Genomic DNA, 22,840 nt, shown 5'->3' on the forward strand with positions numbered 1-22,840 from the left:
GAACTGTTTGCTGCAAAACCAGGTCCCAGAAGACCTCGGCTTCAGCTGTTCTTGAGTAGAACTAAGTGTCAAGCCTCTTCTTCTGATCGTTAAGTCGTGTGTTTGACCTTTGGGGTTGCTGTAAATGATGATGAGCGATAAGAAAACATGTTTTCTGTGCACAGAAAAGTTCAGTAGTACAGCTCTGTGGGGAGCAGTGGGAGCTACTGGATTTGTGCTTCTAAGAAGCTGGCCAAGAGCTGTGCCTAAAATCGTGTAGGTTTATTTGAACAGGCATTCATATCCGTGTCTGGTCACTCAGCAAGTGAGAATAACTCAGGATAGTCCTACTAGATTAGGTACACGTTAGTAGCCTCATGCTCTGAGAGGTCAGTGGAGGTCACGTGCTCTCAGATTTGGCACAGGCTGTGGCAGTGTGCATCCCAGCACAGCTTGGAGGCTTCCTTAGGCCTGCCAAAATCCATGCCAGGCCAAGGTCACCTTTGGTTTCTGCTCCTGGAGTGCAGTGTCTGTAAGTGTGCAAGTTATAACAAGTCCTTGACCCACAGGGTTCTTTTGTTGTTTCTGTCTTACTGTGACCTTTGGGTGGCTGGTGGGGAAAATTTATTCAACATCTGAGTGACACAGTGATTTTCAAGAAGACAAATTACTCAACTCTTTTCTCTCTGAAGATGAGATAAATTAGCATGTGAGAACTTACTTCCTTACACAGGTGATGTCCAGGTCCTTTGAGGATACCTTCAGTTCTGTCAGTTGATGCCATGAACTCTTGAAATCCACTTTTCTCACCAAACATAAATGTTCATTTCACAATATTTACATGAAAGGGGAAGAGTATTCAATTATGGAGAAATACATAAAGGTTGGGAGTCATTGCACTAGATGACAAAAAAAACATCCTCTTTCTTTTATGTCTTTCCAACTTAGTTCTTCATGGCCTCGACTTGGAGAGTGAGCACTGCATCTTTGAAAATGTTGGGGGAACGGTGACTCTGATACCCCTGAGCGGGTCTCAGTGCTCCGTAAATGGTGTTCAGATCATGGAGGCCACACACCTAAATCAAGGTATCTGGTTTTTTGGTTTTCAGAGTTCTGTGCATATGTCATTGCTCTAGAATGAGTTGGCTACGTAATGGGGGCACTTGTGCATCTTGGAATTAATTGCTGATCAGTTATAAAAAAGATGAAGACTGTTTGCTTCATTATGCTGTTTCCTGTTTTGCTGGGGGACTTCTTTCTAATTCCAATTATCTTATTGAATTAAACATGTACATAGTTGTCTTAAAAGTTACCACTGTTACAGAAATATGACTTGAAAGGATTTTTTTTTAAGTTAAAAAAGCACCTTTAAATGCAAAAACCTTAACACTGTGCCTGATGTTAATAACTTTATTTATTACCCTATTTATATTCTTTTGTGAATAGCTGTAATTATAACATACATACAGGATCTGGTATCATGTCTTTTTTTGTTCTTTTGAAATTAATTTCAGTTTTATAGAAAATCTGCAGGTGTGGTACAAGGAACTTTTTAATTTCAAAAGCATTTGAAAGTTGATTGCTAACACCGTGCCCTGCCATCCCTGAATACTTTTGTTTTCATTTCCCTTAAACAATAGCATTCTCCTTTGTAATTACAATATAAACATCCAAATTAAGAAAATAACCCCGGTATACTCCTGCCATCTGATTCTTAGACACCCTTTGAGTTGTCGTCCTTTGTCCAGCAATGTCCGATGTGGGTCCAGGATTCAGTCTGGCATCATATGTTGTATTTGATTGCCACACCTTTCTTGTCTCTTTCAGTCTAGAAGAGTCCCTTTGCTTTTCTCTGACTTGTAGGACTTTGGCAGGTGAAATATGTTGTAAAATGTCCCTTTGCATTAACGTGGCATCTGTCCAATGCTTCCTCAAGGTGACACTTAATACTGTGCATTCTTGACAGGAATATCAGAGAAGTGATGCCCTGTTTTTCTCACATTGTTACTGAGTAGTTACTCACTTTGGTCATTTGATTAAAATGGAGCTTGCCAGTCTTCTTCACTGTGAAGCTCTCCTTTAGGACCTTCTTTTTATTAAGAAAGATATTGGGAAGGATATCGACATCATAAACATTCCATTCTTTATCATACTTTCACCCACTGGTTTTAGAATCCACGGATTTTGAGGGTTGTTGGTGGTTTTTCAGATGGTTGCCAATTGGTAATTTTTCTTCCTTCTATATTTATTAGTTGGATTTTTACTGTAAAAAAGAGCTTTCTCTTCTTGCCATTTATTTATTTAAATCAACAGGGTCACATGGCTTGCTATATTGCTTGGTAGGTTTTGGTCTAGTTCCATCATTATTTATTTTGATACCCAAATTGTCCCAGATTTGATGAATGGGAATCCCTCCAAGCTCACTTCTGTGTCCCTATGGCTTGTCCCAATCATCTGTGAGCCCTTCCTGACTTTCTGACACAGTAGGATATTCCAGGCTTATCTTCATGCTTTCCTGGAATCAGCCAGTTTTCCAAGGAGCCTTGGTTCATTTCAGTGGAGAGTGGGATTTAGAAACTAAGATCTAGGCACTTGGTGTGCTCCTGGCTGTTGTAGTGTTCCTGTTCCCAGGTGCTGTTGGCCAACAGAGTTAGGGGAAGTGTGGGTCTCTGTGTGTCTGTATAACACATACAACTATATTTATGTCTATCAATTTCAGTATTTCAGTACCTATTACGGCTGACCAGGCGTTCATTCCAGTACCTCTAATTCCAACCCAATGCATTCTTTCTAGTTTTTTCCTTTTTCCTATTTGTAGCTCTCGTTCCTGCTAGTGATGAACCTGACTTCCATTATGTAACCAGTGTTCTGTCACTTCTGTCCCCTCCTCATTCAGGGACCCTCTTCTTTCTGCTCAGGCTGTGATATCCCATGCTGGGGCAACAGTGTCCTCACTCTTTCCTCCCATTTCCTTGCTCATGCCTACTTTGCTCAACCCTGCCTAATGGCTTTTATACTGAATCATGTAAGAAGGAAGGAAAGAAAGAAGTTGACATATCTTGAGCCCTTTCTTGGTATATTATACATAATCTCTATAATAACAGTTTTTCATGGTTATGTACCATAATGTATCTGCTGTGACATAGAAATTGGGCAGATGGAGGAAACTGGACAGATGGAAAGCATATAGTTCATTGGTGCTAGCAAAGTCATGGGCAGAATTAGTTGCAAGGAGTTATCTCAGAAATGAAGGGCATGTAACTTGGACTAGGATGATCACGTTTTTTAGGAGGAGTATAGAATCCATTGAAGACATTCTAAAAAAAAACCAAAAACACCACCCATGCACCCACCACCGACTCATCCACACATCCACTGATCTCCACCTGTTCTTGTACTCTTATTATGTTTTAGTCTTAGGGTAAGCTGAACTTGGGAAACATTTAAGTGCCTTGGAGCTGGCCAGGAATGTCAGAGTTCAGCAGTACCGGGTGAGTAGCCCAAACCAGGGACACAGTGAGTGCCCAATGACAGTTACCAAAGCATTTTTTTTTCCTGCATTTTTGCAACCCAGACAAGGACTCTGTCAGTATGGGATGGGAGTAGCTGGTTCTTGCCAGACAGCAGAGTAATAGTCATGGTAAGAGCCCAGAAAGTGACTGTAATTGAGTGGTAGACAGGAGGTCAGTATATAGGACTTTTCAGTGGTCATGTCTGCTTGTGAATACATAGACCAGACCACCTGTTCGTTCCCTCTTAGGACCTCAGGTGGAGGTCCTGCTGCCATTCTCTAGGCAGCAGGGGAGGTGAGAGACGTGTCCCCTTGTCCAGTAAAGATCTCTGCATGCAGAGAAGGTTGACCTTATTATGATCACTCTGTGTTGTTACGAGGGACTTGTATTGGTTTTCAGTATCATTGTTAAGGTATGGGTAGAACTTTGGAATTCATTTTGATAGATTTAATTGTTTACTCCATCTGGGGTTGACCTAATTTAGTTTTTTTCCATATTGGCGTATCATTTATTAGAACTTTACCCTATCCTATATTGACCTCTCTTTTCAAGAAACTTACTTTATCAGAAATGAATGCTGAGACATAGCATCATGTCTATTTCTTGGCTTTCCACTTTGTTCCAGTGCTCTGTTTTTCTGCTTTTGTACCAGTATCACACAATTTTAATGCTTGTTGTTTTATAATATGCTTTTATTTGTATTCTTATCTGTGTGTTTTTTTTTGCTATCCATGCCTATTATTTTTTTTAAAGAAATTTTTAGAATCTTTTTATTTTTGTGCTAACATATCTTTTCAAAAGTTGGGTTTTAATTTCATGTGATTTGTTCACATTATAACAAATACATTTCCATCTTGGGATTTCTATTTATTTGATACATCTCTTTTATTTGAATTTTCATCAATTTCTTCCAGTGAAACTTTGGAAGTTTTTAATATGTGTTCTTATTGAACTGTGTTTATTCACACCTACAAAGTTTTCTCCACATAGCTGTATACTTTAACTGGTTAAAAATGGGGAGGAAAAATCTTTTCATTTCTGTAATAATCTATTTTGGGAATAGTATTGAAGATTTTTGAGAGCCTTTAGGGATATCGATTTAAAACCATACAGGGAAAGTGAGGCTCAGTCTATTCAGAGACCTCACTCTAGGACTTCTGTGTCTTGGGCATTGTTCCCCCAGATACCTCAAGTGCAGCCTGGGGTGTCTGTGGAGCCCCACAGAGGAAGGGATAGAGAATGGGTTATGGTTGGGATTATAACTGGGGGCATTGATTAGCTAAGCCGTGCGTGAATCCCAGATAGCCCACAAAGGTCAATGTTCTGCTGGGTCCACCCAGCTTTGTTGCCTGGCCCTCCACCTGTTTCCTCCTGTGCTTTCCCTGCTCTACCCACGACAGTCTGGAGCTTCTGGAGTTCACACCATTCACAGTCCTGGCCGCTGAGAAGGCTGAGGGGATGACCATGACCACCGCTTCTGCCATTCATGGGTTTAACAGTCTCCTCTGGATCCGCCAGGAAGCTAACTTTTATGTGTAATGGTGTTTCTGGGAGAAAAATCAGTCTTGAGTTCCAAACAACACACTGAAAAAGGAACTTTTAGAGCCCTTACTGTTTATCAGGGGAACTGCCTAGAACTTACTATTTAATATTGGGATTATCTTCTCTACCCTTTGTCCCTTATCCCCCCCCAAAGAAAAGATTATTAGCTTGTTTATTTAGTTCAAAGAATTTATGTATTATTCCTTTGTCATCTGCTTATGTAGCTATGATTATGTCTCTAATTCTCTTGTGGATTGAAGCACAGTAGGTATATAATAAATGTATTTCCTGTATGGTATTTTTATCAAGTATTTTTTTATCTTAATTTTTTATCTTAACTGAAAGCCCATTTAAAAAGTATGCTTGTTTAGGTTAGTGATGATTGAAATGAAATTTTTGAGTTGTCCTAAGAAAGTAGTAGTGCTAATTGACATTTAAGGTTAATGGTCAAAATTTTCTTTTCCTGGGCTATCTTAATTGCTTTATTACCACGGTGCCATGATTTTGGCTTGAGTTCCTCTGGTGCTCTGCTGTGCTACAGACATAAAAATGCTATGTTCCAAAGTCTTAAAACACCTGTGCACTGCGTAAAAATGTCATTAACAAGTCTTAGGGTAGTGAAATGCAAGATGACTTTGTGTTTCAAGAAATTACATGAAAAAAGCAAGACAATACCTTTTTAAAAAATGCACATACTTTAAGACTAGAAGATTCCAGCAAGTGAAGAACATGTCTAATCCTTCAAAAATTAGGGGTTAGACTTCTCTACTTAACATTTCTTTAGAGAGAGAGAGAGACAGTGTGTGTGCACACCAGAGGGGTTAGGGGCAAAGACAGAGGGAGATGGGGAGAAGCTTAAGCAGACTCCTGCTGAGCACAGAGCCTAACACAGGGTTCAGTCTCACAACCCTGAAATCAAAACATGAGTCAAAATCAAGATTTGGATGCTTAACTGGCTAAGCACCCAGGGGCCCCAACAATTCTTAATTTTTGAGGATTATTAAAATGAGAACTGGAACATATTTTAAAGACACAAAGTATATATTATATTGATTTTGGTTATGAAAATATTTAATAAAAATAAAAAGAGGTGAATGGCACTAACACATGCTTACTTTAGAATGGTGTTAACCTCTGGAGAAGAAGGGGGAGTTTTTGATGGCAGACTACAAAAGAATTTTCAGCTATAGTTACAAGATTTTTTTTTTTTTTAATTTTTAGAGTAATAACGTATGAACAGGTGAGGGGGATGTAGAGGGGAGGAGAGAGAGAAAGACATACAGACAGATGGTATTTTTTTTTCCTTTAAAGATTTTATTTATTTATTCGACAGAGAGAGATCACAAATAGGCAGAGTTAGGCAGAGAGAGAGAGAGAGAGGAGGAAGCAGACTCCCTGCCAGCAGAGAGCCTGATGAGGGACTCGATCCCAGGACACTGAGAACACAACCTGACCCGAAGGCAGAAGCTTAACCCACTGAGCCACCCAGGTGCCCCAGACAGACAGTCTTAAGCAGGCTCCATGCTCAGTAAGTAAATAACATGTCTAATCCTCTGCTCAGTGCAGAGCCTGATGTGGGTCTTGATCCCACGACCCTGAGATCATGACCAGAGGTGAAATTAAGAATTGGATGCTTGAATGACAGATTAATCAAATGTAAGATTTGATTTTTTTAACGTAAAAAGCAAGACCACTGTGAAAAAGAGAAGAATATGGACTTCATTAAAAATATAGTAATAATTGGGTGGGTGCCTGGGTGGCTCAGTGGGTTAAAGTCTCTGCCTTCAGCTCGGGTCATGATCCCAGGGTCCTGGGATCGAGCCCTATATTGGGCTCTCTGCTCAACAGGGAGCCTGCTTCCTCCTCCTCTCTCTCTCTCTCTGCCTGCCTCTCTGCCTACTTGTGATCTCTGTCTGTCAAATAAATAAATAAAATCTTAAAAAAATATATATATATAGTAATAATTGGGAAACAGAATTAAGCATGGCAGTATATTCATACTCCAAAAATGACCTTGGCTTTTGCCCATGAAGCAGTTTAAGGAAAAGTATCAAGAACAGAGAATTCAGATGGATGTTAACCCAAATCACAATGATCTGACTGTAGTAACTCTACATTTGACTGGATTCTGGCTTTACCCTGTACTACCAACAGCTTCCTGTCTTTTCCCTGCCAGTTTCCAGTATTTGCTGATATTTGGTATTTAAACATCTCTTTTCATTAGCAAATTACTTTGTTTGGAAATGTGTTCGTTAGGCTGTCCCATTGAAAAGCACAGGTAGTAATTACCACTTCCTTATCTAGATCGCTTAAGATACTTGTGAATGTCAGCTAATAGGAGATTTACCTACATATAGAAGATTTTCACCATCACAGGGAAATTTTTTACCTGCATCTGCGAACAGCCTTACTTCTTTCAGATTGTATAAACAGTACTTCCCCTGCCTTAAATTACAGGGGTGTTTCCATATGATAACATCAGTAAAATAAAAAACCTTTGCCAGTACTGAGAGAATGAACTGTAATGACATATATAACATATGTTGCTGTAAGCCTGGTGTATGAAGCTTCTCTCCTTCTATTCTCTGAGTTCTTCCAGAAACCGTGCGTGGCTGTTGTAGCATTGCGTCTGCCTGTGCTCTTCAGTTGCCATGTTCTCTGGTGCTTGGCTTCCCTTACTCCCATGGTGCCACAGAATGATTGCACTGAATGATTTCATAGAATAATCGCATAGTGTGATTTGGTAGAAAGAGAGGCAATTGCTAGAGAAGAAAGCATGAATTTGACCAAGGTGTTTAAGGCCATAGGTCTTGAGCTGTTCTTGGTAAAGTTTTAGACCTTAGATTTTTCTTCTTCCATTGTCTTCTTTTCCTCCGCTCCCAATATGCTTACTATGAAATGGTGCAAAAATCAAGTGAGTTACAATTCAAAAAGTAGTTGAGCATTTTCTGTGCAATTCTAGGACCTATTCTCTCATGTTAATTATTCTTATTTTTGTCTTTTTCCTGTAAAATGTTATTTTACAGCTGGTAGTTGTTAAACGAGGTAATCAGTTTTCCTATTCATATCAGTGGACTCCCTTGGTCGTCTTGCGAGTTTGTCAGAGCCGTTGAATGTTCATCTTTCTTTTTCCACATGCTGCAAAAACTGCATCTGGGGACTTTACACCTAGGTGCATCTGAATGTGTTATGCTTCAGTGCCAAAATATATTTGCATCTATTCAGGCACTCAGAAAGAGGGAACAGGTGACTGTCTGGGGAGTGGAGCTGAGAAGGCTTTGATAAAATTTTCATTTGCTTTAGGGCTGCTGTGAGTTGTTCAGTGGCAAATTAAAAAAAAGAATTTTAGTGGAACCAGCAAGGGAAATGGATCTTCCAGCAGTTTAGCCAAGGCATGTAATGAACAAGAGTCCTTTTGAACACTACAGGCAGTCGGCAGATTTCGGTGGCTGGCCTCCCATTGAACTCACCTCTACTTGCTTATAAGCCCTTAAGATCATTAGATTTTTCCCTCACTTCAGTTTTTCACGAGTTGTACAGGTGATGCTGATGAATATTTAATGGGAGTTCTGCTCACCCAAACCAATCACATTGAAGGTGGTTTTTTGGTGCCCAGATGTTGGTGTACACAATATCCAAATGTCAGTCTCTTTAAAGTCTTCTTCTCTTATTTGCTTCATCTTCTCTTATTAGATCAACACATCTATTTTTCATAATCTCTCTGTTCCTTTTTAGATGTTAAAACTTTGAACTTCACATCCCATAGGGAGGCTTGACACTGTGCCTTGGCATGGGTTTCTTGGCATTTACCCATTTTGGATCTTGGATCTTTGGATTTTCTTGAATCTGTAGGTTCATGTCTTTCTCCAGATTTGGGAATTTTTCAGACATTCTTTGTCTAAATATTTTGTTCTGCTCTGTTTTCTTCCTTCTCTTATTCTGGGGTTCCAGTTATGTGACTGATAAGTATTTCAGTATTGTTTCCACAGGTCCCCGAGGCTCTCTTTACTTATTTTTACCCGTTGGTAAACTTTTTTCTTTTTGCTTTTCAGATTAGGTCATTTCATTTGGTCTGTCTTCAAGTTTATGGACTCTTTCTCCGTCCTCTCCACCCTTCTACTGAGCCTATCCAATTTTGCTTGTTGTATTTTTTTTAGTTGTAATAATCGATTGCTTTTTATATCATTTATTTCTTGGTTAAAACATTTTACCTTTCAAGATTATTCTGCGTTTGAATATTTTTATAATAGCTGATTTAACATCTTTATCAAATATGTCCAACATCTCTGTGATCTCCACATAACATCTCTTGATTTTTTTTTTTTTTTTTTTTTTTGCCATGCACATCGAGATTTTCCCAGTTCTTCATATGCTGAGTAATACTAGATTGCATCCTGGACATTTCTGATATTTTGTTATGAGACTCTGAGTCCTGTTGAAAACCTCTGAGAAACATTGATTTTGCTTTGTTTTGTTTTAGCAGACAGTGGACCTGGTTGGATTCAGACTATAAATTAGAATTAGCCTCCGTGGGCTGTGGTTCTGGCTTCAGTGCCAGTTCAGTTTTCAAAGGCTTTGTGCTATTCTGGTCTGCCCCATGTGTGTGCTACCCAAGAGTCAGTCTGGGACCCGAGCAGTGGTTTGTATCTTAGGTCAGTTCTTGAAGTCTTTGTGTGCTATTGAAGGTCAAATCTAAATGCTTCAATTCATAAACAATTCTGTGAGGTTGATTTCTTCAACTTCTCCTTCTTTGTCAACACTGAAGAGTCTTTCCTTTTCTGTCATCTGGCTAGAAATCTGAACCTGTCTAGTCCTCTTTCATGTTTCATGTTCTTCCTGCTCTTGTGCCCAAGTGGAAGTCAGTGGGCAGAGAGAGGAAGAAGCAACAAGGGTTTGCCCCACCCTCTAATTGGAGAGAGATTTCCCCCTTCCTTGTAAGTTTAGGCATCCCTCCAACCCCCACTATGTTGCTGTCAGGGAACCCTCTTGCTCCTCCTCCAACCTTCACTAGAAGGCATCTCCTGGAGTTCTCATTTGTGCTGATGTCAGCTTTTTTATTTCCTCCCAGCTAAGCTGGGGAACACTGGAGGGGGAAAGTGGTAAATTCCCCTTGCCCCAACCAGTGCTTCAGATCCCTGTCTTCTTCAGCCTGCCTACTACTCAGGGCCCTCAACCAGCTGCAGCCTGTATTCTCTTCACACTCTAGTGGCTTCCAGTGGGAGAGACAGGGCAGGGAGTGCTTATTCCATCTGGTGCAGAACTGAAACCCCTCTGCTGATGTGCTGTAGACTGCCAGAAAAGGAGAAACTTACCCAAAGCTGAATTCTGAAGTGGATGAGGTATCTTGTCATAATGGCCTGTGGTGGAGAAGTGACATACATGTGACGTAGACATACTTGACCAAAGTGCATAGTGAAGAAATGTCTGAAGCCTGGAAGGTAGGTGAGGTGGACGGGGCAGTGGGGGCCAGGGCTGCTGAGTCATTCATAGTGGGTGTGTAGTAGGACCTGGGAACCACAGACTGGACACTGTGCGGTAGGCGCACAATGTGGTTGCTGAAGTGAAGGACGGTGCAGTGTGTATGTAGCCCAAGGGAGCTTGGAGATGGGCAGTAACAAAAGGGACAAATGGAGGTAAGAGACCATTATTGCTTAGAGAGAAGGGAAATGTTTTGGAAGAACTGTTTTGGAAGGAACAATAAAATATTGACAGCTTGGAGTGTGTAGGAGGCTAGAACTGAATAGTTGAGCTTGTTACTAACAGAATAAGTGGAGTTGTTGGTAACAAAGACTATGAAACAAAGTAAAGTTACTAATAGCTTGACCACTTAGTATAATGCCTTCCATTCAGTACCTTAGAATTTGCCATTTTATGATCTACTGTCTGGAATCACCCTCTACTTATTTCATACACTTTCTGCATTTTCTTTCAGAAGGATGAGACTTGTTCCATATACTCTTTTTTATTTCCCCTGAGGCTTTCAGAAGAAAAAAATTCCGTTCCCATGTATGCCACCCCCACCCCCATCCTAACATTTATTGGGGGATGGGACTAGAGCATCTTAGAATTTTCCACAGCTCCAGGTTCAGCACGTGCACACAGTTGGGCAAATAATTCTTGATGGATTATTTGGCTGGAAACCTCAATAACAAAGACTGAAAATCGATTTACTTTCTTTTCCAGAGTCTCACAATCCAGGTTTGCAATTTTTACTTTACCAAGAGTAAACAAGAGTTTAAGTGATTTATCTAAAACAGGAAATTGTAAATCCATATTTGAATTACAAATGCTGAAAGGGACGGGACTGGGCCAATGTGGCTTTTTGGGAAGGTATCATGTGTATTTATATCCTTCACAAACACCAGCAGAGGACCTGAGGGCGTGCTTTGACACTGACGTCTGCTACCCTTGATGCTGAGTGCCTGTCACTCTTCCAAGCCAGCTGTGAACCCCAAGCCATGTGTCCTGTTTGAATTCATTAGTATTCATATGAAATTTTCTTACCACAAGTACCATGTCAGATCTTAATCTTCCCCATCTCTCTGCCCAAAGCCATTTTGAGTTAGAGAAAAATTACTATAAGTCAGGTGTCTGAAATAATAACACCAATGTCATAAGAGTCCAAGGCCTTTGAGCATATTAAGTAATGTGTTCTCAAGGTCTGGCATGTATTAGTGGAAATTAGTCCTTCTCTTTATCGGGTCCTCCGATGGTGCCATCATCATAGCTTATTTTAATACAAGTATTTTGCAGATGTTTTAAATCCAAAGGAAAATTATCCCTTATAAGCACATTTTAAGAACTTCACCCATCCTGGGTGCCTGGGTGGCTCAGTGGGCTAAAGCCTCTGCCTTGGGCTCAGGTCATGATCCCAGGGTCCTGGGATTGAGCCCCACATCAGGCTCTCTGCTCCGTGGGGAGCCTGCTTCCTCCTCTCTCTCTCTGCCTGCCTCTCTGCCTACTTGTGATCTCTGTCTGTCAAATAAATAAATAACATCTTAAAAAAAAGATTAAAAAAAAAAAGAACTTCACCCATCTTGCTTCACCCCAACCTACATCTCAGTACCATTCTAGAAAATTATGTTCCCAGGCAGAGCTTCGCTTTTCTGGTGATTATACCCAAAATGAAAACCTCTCTCACCAGGCATGCTTTAATAGTGTGTTGTAGCCTGTCTGTATGTATGGGGGGTGGGATGGGGCTTTCTAAAGTGATTAAATTCAGAATTTAGAGCTTGAAGCAGAATGTCACAAGGCCCCGTATTTTCCAGCCTCTAAACTCATATCACATTGGACCATTCACTTTTGGGAATACAGTTTTCTTATAGGTTTCCGTTAATTATAACCCAGAATTAATTAATTTGTACACTGTCACCTCAGAAATATTCATATGACAGCATTTAATAGGAAAAAAAAGAGTTGATTTACTTGTGCAGTTAGCAGAATTAGAAAATCTCACATAAAATTTGAGGAGGGTAATTAATAGTGACATTAATGATTTTTGTCACTATACTCCTTGGAAATCCCTAGAAATGTTTACATGTTTAGTTTCATTTTCAGTGTACTGAAATACTGAAGCAGAAAATCTATGAAATCAGCATCCAGTGGTTTCATTCACGGAGATTTAAGTGACTTTTTGTGGGGGGGGGGTTGTTAACAAGTGCCTCTGAGTCCTCTTTTACAATGTCATTTCCTTTCCATTTCCTTTAAAGACCATCTGGAATTTGTCTACCTTGTGGTATTTAACAGGCTCTGAGATAATCTCAGAGAAGCTGTCATATATTTCAAGGAGGCTTAGATATGCTCCGAAAATTACAAACTAAGTGCATCAGAAAAGTCCATCTGCTGTGATTAATCATGTTAACCTCAGATCAAGGAGTAGTTCATAGTTAAAGAGAGTTTAAGATCTGAAGGAGCCTTAGAAAGTATCCAGTTTGATGACTAGAAAAGGAACTGAATTCTGGAGAGGTTAAGCTTAGCTTGCCCTTGGCCATATCAAAAGTTTGGGGCAAGGCATACGTTCTGGGTCTCATCCTTACACACAAGTGTTAGGTAGCTATGTACACTTACGTATGTTCATGTGTGTATATATGTTTTATATATATTTGTATTTTATATGTACATTTATGTTTTATATGTATTTATATGTATTTGAGAGTAAGTAGGTCTGTAGGTAAGTTGGTAGACAGACCGAGAGATTGATAGATGTCCCAGGTTTTTCTTCTAGAGCTTCATATTTCCACCTGCCAAAAGCGTCTCAGATTTATTATGTGTAAAACCAAGCTCACGATTTCTTTCCCACCCCAATGTCCGTCCTTTTCCAGTGTTCTTAATCTGTGTGAACAGTGCCCTGTCCAACCTTATTCAAAGCCAAAACGCAGGAGCATCTCCTTCACCTCCCTTGTCCCCATATGTAGCCCATCATGGAGTCCTCTTAATCCTGTCCCCAAATGTCTTCCTGGCTTGTTTATTTTCCTCCTTCCCTCCTCTCCAGTCCAGTGCTGAACCGCTGTTGCCTTTGACCTGGACACTTGCAGTTGCCTCCTACCTTGTTTATCTTCATCTATTCCTGCCCGCTTTGCTTCCTTCTTTTTTTTTTTTTTTTTAAGATTTTTATTTATTTGACAGACAGAGATCACAAGTAGGCAGAGAGGCAGGCAAAGAGAGAGGAAGGGAAGCAGGCTCCCTGCTGAGCAGAGAGCCTGATGTGGGGCTCGATCCCAGGACTCTGGGATCATGACCCGAGCCGAAGGCAGAGGCTTTAACCCACTGAGCCACCCAGGTGCCCCTGGTTCCTTCTTTAAACAGTTGAAGGAATGAACTTTCTGCCCAGACTCTCCTTTGCTCTCCTCTAATCATGTAATGCTGCTGCACAAAGCCCTTCACTGTCTTCCTCTGAAGCTACATGAAATAAAAGTTGCTTCACTGTATCTTGAAAAAGTCTATGTAGTCTGTTCCCTTAAGCTTCATCATGTGTACTGTTCTTCCCTGTTTCCTCTGCTGTAAGTATTTAACTGTCTTCACCGCCACCACCACTGCCTTCATCTTTAACTCCTGGAGGACCTTTACATAGCGCCCTCCCTTGCTCCTCCTGCTTCATCCTCAGAGCTTGTCTTGGGCACCACTTCCCACCTCCCTCAGGGCCTCTGTCCCTAATCTCCACTATAATCAGCCTTCTTATGGCAGGGGATCTTTCATTCAGTTGTAGCTTTGCATCTGATTGTGGAGTGTTTTTTTTTGTTTGTTTGTTTTTTTGTTATTCACCTCTCCCTCCTACAAGGGCAGGGCATGTGTATGACTCTGTAGCATGTGGTCTGGTTCTTGAGGTGCTTGTTGAATGAATGAAGGAATTAACAGCAGCATAAGGTAAAAATGAAGCAAATGTTTTAAGTCACTAGGTTTGTTGAGTAAAGGAATCTAATGAAATAGAAGCCAGCCTTAACAGAACCTCTTCTTATATGCCAGGCAGTTTGTGTACCTTATTTAAATGGAAACAAGGAATGGTCATAGGTAGTTTTGTTTTCTTTTATAACTCTTAGAGGGATTTTTATATATATTTCATGCAAATACATGGGTGGCAAGATTATTTTCAGTGATTTAATATGATATGAAATATGTCTCTGAAATCCCATTCTCTTTTTCCATTAACATATTTTAGCAATTTTCAACCTGCATGGCTAGGCATTTGATTAAAAGGAAAAAAAAAGAATTGGATTAAATGTAATTAACACACTGAATGTGATTGCCTTATTAATCTCTAATTTCACTTTGAGAGCATTAAATATACGTATATCCTAGACATGGCTGCTTAACTTTTGACTTCTTTGTATGCCACCCCTTTTTGAGCCGTGGTCATGAGAGGCATGGAAAGCACCTTTCTTAATTACAGCCGTGGTGCCTTTCCATAATTGGAAAATATACGAATGCAGTTTTACATGAGGGGGGATACATAGATTGTAAATTGGTTAGTATGCACTGCTGTCCATCTAAGTCTCCTGAAAGCTGTGTTCTTCTTTCCATATTGACTCCATTTCCACTGAATGATGACAACCACCACAACCGACCCTTCATTTGCTCCCTGGGGTTATGATCTAAACCCCTTCGGTTTCAGCCATGTTGAATTTGAAATTCTTTTGAAAACATGAAGGCATATATTGAGTAGGCAGGTGGATTACTGGTCTGAAGCCCTAAAGTAGCTCCCTACAGCTACGATATTACTTGCAATGTCCAGGTGGAAATAGTAGCCAAGGGCAGAGGTTGATGATACCTGTGGTCACCAAGAGGTGACGACAGGTATCAAGAGGTCACCAAGAGGTCACATGTCTAAAGCAGCTTAGGCGTTTTTGCCAAGGGGCAATAAGATCTACTGTACCATACCTTCTAAGTTTCAAAAAGAAATCAGAAACTCAGAGCTTTATGTGAAAACTGCAGATTTTTGCCAGTTGGCAGCTAGTAATTTCAGTTTTTAAAAGTTTCATGGGGTACACAAAACATCTATGAGCTGGAGATTTTCTCTGGCTATCATTTTGTAACTTTTGGTGCATGTTCCCCATCTCTCCAGGTCCTCGCGGTATGTTTCTCCGTCATCTGTCCAGTATCTATTCTTGCTGCTATTTCTGATGCCCTGCGTTTTGGGTGGACTTGACTCCCTCCTCTCCTGAAACATGACAGGGCTGTTCTCCTGCTAAGGCTTAGCCCTTCCCCATGGTTACCCCAAACTGGAACCATCTTCCCTGTCCTCTCGCTGCCATGTGAGACCCAGCTTTGCTGTGTCCCCACCTATGTCAGCCTTGCGTGTGTCACTCAGATGCTCAACACCTCTGCCATCTTGTGTGGTTCACTTCAGTGCAGGTGTGTCCTGTCTTACAAATAAGTTGCATTCTTTTTCTGGGCAAAGCCTGATCATGGGGCTGTCTTTCTGAGGTGTGGTAGACTCTCGGATAGGGTTGGGACCAGAGAACGCAGTGAATCTCTTCTGGAACATCGCTTCCCTTACTTAGGTGCCTCCAGTGACTAGGAGCTCACTGCCTTGCACGGCAGCCGGGCCAGCTCTGAACAGTTCTTAGCCATAGAGAGTGTTTGTTTGATTATTTGCTTAATCATGCTGAAATGTGCCCTCCACCTAACATTTTTGTTACCTTTGTTTTTTACATTGAATTCTTTTACCTCTTCTGCATTTTCCAAACAAGGAAGACCCTGGTCAGTCAAAGGGAGCCTTCCTCATATGTCTGATGTGGCCATCTAAATTTTAAGAGGCTTTTAACAAGAAGCAGTGTTTCCACATGGAAATAGACCCTACGTGTACACAAGTTCTTTCCTGTTACGTTCTGAAGTTGATTTTAGTAGTGGTTCCTGGACTCCACCGATTTTGCCATGTTTTCCTTTGAAAGCACTTTCCTTTGGGATCTCTTCTTTTGTTGGCATTAATAAAGATTTCCCAAGTTTGAGACCATATGATTTGCTTGGTAGTACAGCATCACTTTGCAGGATGTATTTCTTTTTTTCTTCTCAAAATCAAGAGTATAATTATCTGGATATTAAGTTTTAAATCTTGTAATATAATGCTGGAATCCATTACTTCTGTCTTGGTAACATAAGTATTGTGACACTTGGCTATAAAAATAAGAATATTTGCAGATTTAAAATTGGCTTATATAAGCAGACTTTGGAGACTAAGGCTTTCCCTTATTATTACTGTTTTATAGCACACTGGAAATTACATTTCAACTGTAAAATTCCACAATATGATGTTGTCAACCAACCAATTTGCTTACTTGTGTTTTTGTATGTTCTTAGGTGCTGTGATACTATTGGGAAGAACCAATATGTTTCGCTTTAACCACCCTAAGGAGGCTGCCAAGCTCAGGGAGAAGAGGAAGGTAGGGAACCTAAAATCTCCAGGAGCCAACTCTGATCCTGGTGGGGCTGGGGCTTGATTTTGATTTTCCGGAATCTGGAACCGGAAAAGTCGTTCTGTAGCATGCACTGATTTTAGGGAGCTGTTGCTCATTGGCTGATTGGCTGATTGAGTAGGACAGCAAGCTGGTGAAGTCCAGAGCAGGAGAAATGGCTCCTTCTAGACCCTTCTCTTCACCCCTCCAGCCCCCAAAAGAGCTAGGCATTGTTTTTGCATTACGTAGAGAGTGACTTCCACATGTGAGGATCTGTTTTAGGAGTTAACCTTATTTTCAACCACAGCGAATTGGACTTTTGGTTGGGGTGTGAATCAGAGAGGGGGTGTGTTTAAGACAGCTGTTGGATAGACACATCCGAAGAGCACTTGAAGTGTTGGGCAGGGGAGTTGAGTGGAGGACCTGAGAGAGAGGGGGAGATGAGAGAGAAATCTGTATGGGGACACTGTACTGTCCTCAGGCCGAGGAAAGTAGAGAGGACAGCTAACGTTTCTAGGAGCCAGGCACTGTATGAAACTTCTACACGTATTGCACTGCTTTATCTGCCCAGTGGCTATTCCTATCCCCATGTCACAGATGATCAAGATAAGCAACTGAGACTCACTTGTTCCCTCACCAGCAAGTGGTGAACCTGTGCTGCAGCCCTGACCTGCTGACCTTTAGTGTTTGCCCTTTACCCCGAGTCATATAGCCCCCTGCATGTCTACCGCCTTTCGTGAGGGCTGCCCGAGGGCGCCAGTGCCTTCGATGGGAAATAAGAAAGCTGCAAACCCCAGCCTTCTCTGGGGCTGCCAGTGAAGCCTCTTATCTGTTCTGGCCCAGGGTCTCCTTGGAGGGTCCCCTTTGGTTCACAGTTGCAGAGGGCAAGAGGGAGGAAAATATATTTGCCAGTACCTTTCCTCGGAAGCAAACAGGTTAAGCTCTTCCTTTTTGGGTCTCCCTCGACCTCCTCACCTTTCTCCCTCAGTTCATGTAGTGAGTGCTGCTGAGAACAGGACAGGGCTCCTGCCAGCAACGAGGGTGACCCTTCCCGCCACTTCCATGTGGTGTGGTCGTGGAGAGCCCCATGGTGGTAAAGGTCCTGGCTAGCTTCGCCAGTCTGGACGTGTAGAGGCCCCGGGGGCCCTGCTGGGCTTAGCCGGGGCTTGGGTCTGAGTGGCATCCATCGCCCGGCTGTCCGTGATGTGCCGTCCTGGGATAGACCAGTTACGGTGCATGCTAATGGAGGGTGGGGGGTGGGTGGGTGTGTGTGCACCTCATTGCTTCTCACCAGGTGAAAGCAGCGAGTCCAGGGCGCTGGCCCTCTCTTCCCCACTGAGGTAACCGCTCTGCCCTGTGTCTGCTCTTAGAGTGGCCTTCTGTCCTCCTTCAGCTTGTCCATGACTGACCTCTCCAAGTCCTGTGAGAACCTGTCCGCGGTCATGTTGTACAACCCGGGGTAAGTGAACGGCAGCGCCTCCTTCCCTGTGACTGTCACTGGTGTGTTTATTGTGCCAGCCCCACTCGAGTCACTCAATAAAAGTGAGGCTACTGCAGTCGCACCTCCATAGCAGATCAGCCTTTGTCATTTTCCATGTCACTCGCCAGCGCTTGCTCTGTACGTACATAATTGTACTTCACTGTAATCACGACATAAATGGGATTGTGTATTCGGATTTTTTGCTTCACATCATAAGAATCATTAGTGAGGACTGTTACAGACTTTGTCATCACTTTTGTCATTGTCTCATATTTTAGAATTGACTCTCTGATTACTCAGTGCATGATCTCCTGGTCTTAGGCACTTTCATTTCATTTTGTAAACTTCTTGTCATAACAGACAACTTTGATTTTTAGGGCATCGGGGAGTACGAGAATTTATACTCATTACTTACAGGCCCTGGGGGGACCCCTGAGGACACAAACAATTGTGTTTTAGATGGACTTCGTGTCTGGGTGGCCTTGGGCCGTCTGCTTGGCTGATGTGGTGACAGTGAAAATGCCTAAGAACAGGGAACTGGAAGAAAGGACTTTGGGGACTTTTCCAGTTTCATGAGGCCCTATAATTTTATCTTTCATGCAGTGAGAGTGTCCTAGAAAGCGGCAGAGGTAAATGCGAAAGCTAACTAAGTGAAATAAAATGGACAACAACGTCTTCTAGTATTGTCCTGTACTGAGGAGTGGCTGTGTGTCTGGTACTGCACTCAGCCTCTTACATCCACTGTCTCATAATCCTCACCTTGACGCTGTCGTGGTTTGACATGTGGAGAATTTAACCTGGCTTGCCAGCCTGTGGTCTCAGTTAGACCTGTGGTATGAGCATGCGCTACTGATTCCCGGCCCAGGCAGTGGCGCCTTCTCCAGCCAGGGGTGTAGTCACACCTGGGGCCAGTTCCACTGTCACCCTACCTCAGCTCAGTGGACATTGAACCAGGATGAGCTGCAGGGATCCCTCCTTAGCTCAGGTCCCTTCCCTGGTTTGTGGAAAGCCGGTGTACCTGCAAGGAATTTCTTCATTTTCACAGGAGTTTACAACTGGGAGGGACCTTTGTTTCTGGATTCCTGATTTTATAGGCAAGCTGAGGCCCAGATTGGACAATTTACTTGAGCCAAAACAAATAGACAAACAAAAACCCAAAGGGGGAAAAAAATCAGCCCCCAGTTAATGCAATATCGTGACTGCAGGCTCCTGGGCCTCTCCCTCCCTCCAGAACTCATGCAAGCACAGGGCACGGTTAACTGGCTTTGTCTGTACGGGTCAGCTGTCGCCTGTGGCTACAGCGCTGTTGAGAGTGGCGCTCTTCAGATAAACTGGCCTTGAATAAGCCCTGTTGAGAAAGCCCTCTGAGTGCCTGGGTTCTCGATGTTTTGGAAGGCACGTTTTGTCAGAGGTCCCTGATCCCTTACAGTCTGAGCAGCTGCCCATTACTGTGGCCGAGACAGAGTCATTCTTATCTTCACTGTGTTCAGGATCAAACGCAGGGCGTTAGCATTAATTTCAGTGTGAGGAGTCCTATCCGTCTGTTCAATACTGTTTGACAAAACATTCTGGAATGTGTAGCATGCTTGCTTGGAACCATCTCCCCAACCTGCACCCGGCCCCAGTCCTGGAATCCAGATACTAGCTTCACTGTCCTCGATCCTGGTGCCTTTTTACTTTGAAACCATTTGGAAATGCTAACATGGCTTTTCAGTGTCTTCGAAAACCCAAAAACTGACCTGCTGTCAGCTCACCTCTTGGAGACCCAGGGTCACCGACTGTGAGCCCCTCTCTTCCTTACATTTACAGATGGCAGCCAAATCCTTTCTTTTTCTCCTCCAAACATAGGTGGAGGTGTACTTAGTCCTCTTCAAAGTGATGCCACTTTTGGTGGTTTGCTGGTTTTTAAGTTACAACAGTTTCTCTCAATGTTTATGAAAGGTAGTTTAGAGTATCTAATTTTTCACCTTCAGAACTTTTCAGTGACTTTCCATGGTCTAAAAAAAAAAAATCCCACTTCCTAACTGGGTCAGTCAGGCCCCCCGCTGTGTGATCTGTCCTCTCAGTGCGTCCGTGTGCATGCTCTGGATTCCTGCCATTTCAGGGACCCTTTCCATTGTTCAGACTTCCTGGACTAGCCATGCCTTTGGGCCTTGTCTTTTGCCAGTTGCAGAGCCTGGTATGCGTTCTCAGGTGCACATACTTGTCCTTTAAAGCACAGTACCCAGGCCAGCTCCTCTGGAAGATGTCATCCAGTCAAGAGTCAGTGTTCCTTCCTCACTGTACATTCCTCCATTTTCATCATCCTGTTTTTGGTCTTCTGTATAAAGGACACTCATCAATCAACATGTCTTTTCTGTGTACCTTCTGTGGATGTGGGGCAGGGCTCTAGCCCAGGGGCACAGTTGCCAGCAGCCCCTACAGGGTCCCTTTATAGCTGGCCAGAGGAGAGAGGCAGTCACAGGTAATTTTACAAATAAGTGCAGAAAGGGAAAAGGAAATGAAATGTCTTGAGCAGTATTTGATGGCATGATCAGGGAGGGCTTTCTGAGGAGGGGACATTTAATCTAAGGCACTGAAGCCCCAGAAAGGTGGCGAGGGGAGAGTAGCTTGGATCTGGGTGGTAGCCTTAGAGATGGAACGTGGTGAAGTCAAGAATCATGCCCAGGTTTCAGATGTAAATAGCCGGGCAGATGGTGTGTCCATTCCTAAGATGGGGAGGCGGGGAAGTCCAGTGTGGGCCGGCATGTGCACAAGAGTTTGGCTTGTGTGAGTGTCTTTCCTATTTGACTGGAAGTTTTTCGAGGTCAGAGGCTTGTCATATTAATTTCTGTATTTTAAAGTGTCATTCACATAATATGCTTAGTAAATGTTTAGCAAACAGATTAAGAGTGAAATTTTAGTAGGATACACAGATCCGTCTGGGAAAGGTTTTTCACCGATTTCTCTGGGTATGGATGTTCCAAATGGTGGAAAATGGCTTATTCTGTAAAGGAAGGTGTTTTTGTCACATGGGTCAATTCCTAACTGACACTGCAGTTATTTGAATAATCTCAAGGTCACGTTCAAGATCCTCAAGCAGAAAAATGAGAAGATGGTCTCGTGATGAAATTAATTAGACCACGGCAATCAGAGAATTCAAGTGAGAACAGCATCTGTGTTAGATTGCCTTGCAGTTGGCTGAGGAGATGGTTCTAGATGCATTTGATGCTGCCGTTCAGAGGCACATTTTGTCTCTGCTACCCCTGCAGTACTCATTTGTAAAAACTCAAATTAAAATTATTCCATACTTCACCAGCCTGACTTCATGCTCCCTCACGTCTAGCCCCCCCTCAACTTGCCACCTGCTATAGAGAATGATTGCCCATGAATTAAAACGTAATTGGAGAAAAATTTCCTCCTCTGATTTACGGGTGTCACGAGTTGTCTGCTCCAGCATCTTGACAAAATGAGGCAGAAATAAAGTATCGCCATGTTGTTTATACCTTTTTTGAGGTTACAGGTGTAAATATTCTTGGCCTAAATTGAGTACCACGCGGTAAACTGGAAGACCATTGAAAGAAATATGTTTGCTACTTGGACCCTGGCTACATAGTTCCTTAAATCTAGTAATAAGCTGCTTGGTCACAAAAGCATGTTAGTTTCTCAGGATGGAAAAGTAGCACTGAGGTGCTTTCACAGATCCGCATGTACTTACTGAGAGTCTTCTGTGTGGAGAACCTTTACATGTCAGATGCATGTTCTCTCTGCCCGGGAGAATGGGCACAAGCCCATGAACCCATTCTGAGCCAAGGCCAGGCAGTATGTGATTCAGGGTGGAGAGTGGTGGTGTAAACAGCCCACCCTGGGGAGGTCTTCACGGAGTGCCTTCTGATGTGTTGGGTAATTTAGAAGGTGAGAGACTTGCAGAGACTCTTTCTTCACGTGGAGATCGCCTCCAGCCAACATTGTGGAATCTGAGTCCTAAGCCTAGTTCACAGGAGCCGTTTTTGTCTTCAACGCAATTGTCCCTATCATAACATTTCCCCTAGTTTCTACCTTGTTTAGCCTACTCTCAATGCCATAGTCACACCCAGCCTGGAATAAATAGCCAGAGCCCATCTCCAGAGAAGGGTGGTATGGGAAGGGGCTAGCAGTGGTTATAAGGATCCCACGTGAATATCAGCTGGAAGCCCTGGTCTTTCTTCTCTGTAGTTGAGGACATGACACTGTTGGAGGTAGTACTGCCTCAACTTGGAGGACAAAGTGGGGAAGAATATTAACCAAAGAGTTGGCCTAAACCCCCACACCTTAGGAATCGAAATCATTCCCCTCAGTTCTGGAGAATTCTCTCCATGTGTCATGTTTTTATAAATTCTGATTAGCATGTCCAGAACAAATGACCGTGATGAAGATATATGGCCCCAAATGTGATGGAGAATTATTTTCTATATACTTAT

General features: G+C 42.4%; 1 protein-coding gene across 4 annotated transcripts in view; it reads left to right on the forward strand.

Annotated features, from left to right (window-relative positions):
• The window catches only part of KIF16B (kinesin family member 16B), a 284,713-nt gene that overhangs the window by 145,502 nt on the left and 116,371 nt on the right, over positions 1–22,840 (forward strand). For all 4 annotated transcript variants that reach the window (XM_059406507.1, XM_059406508.1, XM_059406510.1 and 1 more), the window contains exons 15-17: positions 928–1,065; positions 16,827–16,909; positions 18,292–18,380. In XM_059406507.1, coding sequence (XP_059262490.1) covers positions 928–1,065; positions 16,827–16,909; positions 18,292–18,380 — 310 coding nt within the window. The remainder of the gene's footprint in view (positions 1–927; positions 1,066–16,826; positions 16,910–18,291; positions 18,381–22,840) is intronic.

Source organism: Mustela nigripes, chromosome 7, assembly GCF_022355385.1.
Source record: "Mustela nigripes isolate SB6536 chromosome 7, MUSNIG.SB6536, whole genome shotgun sequence".
Classification (NCBI taxonomy): Eukaryota; Metazoa; Chordata; class Mammalia; order Carnivora; family Mustelidae; genus Mustela; species Mustela nigripes.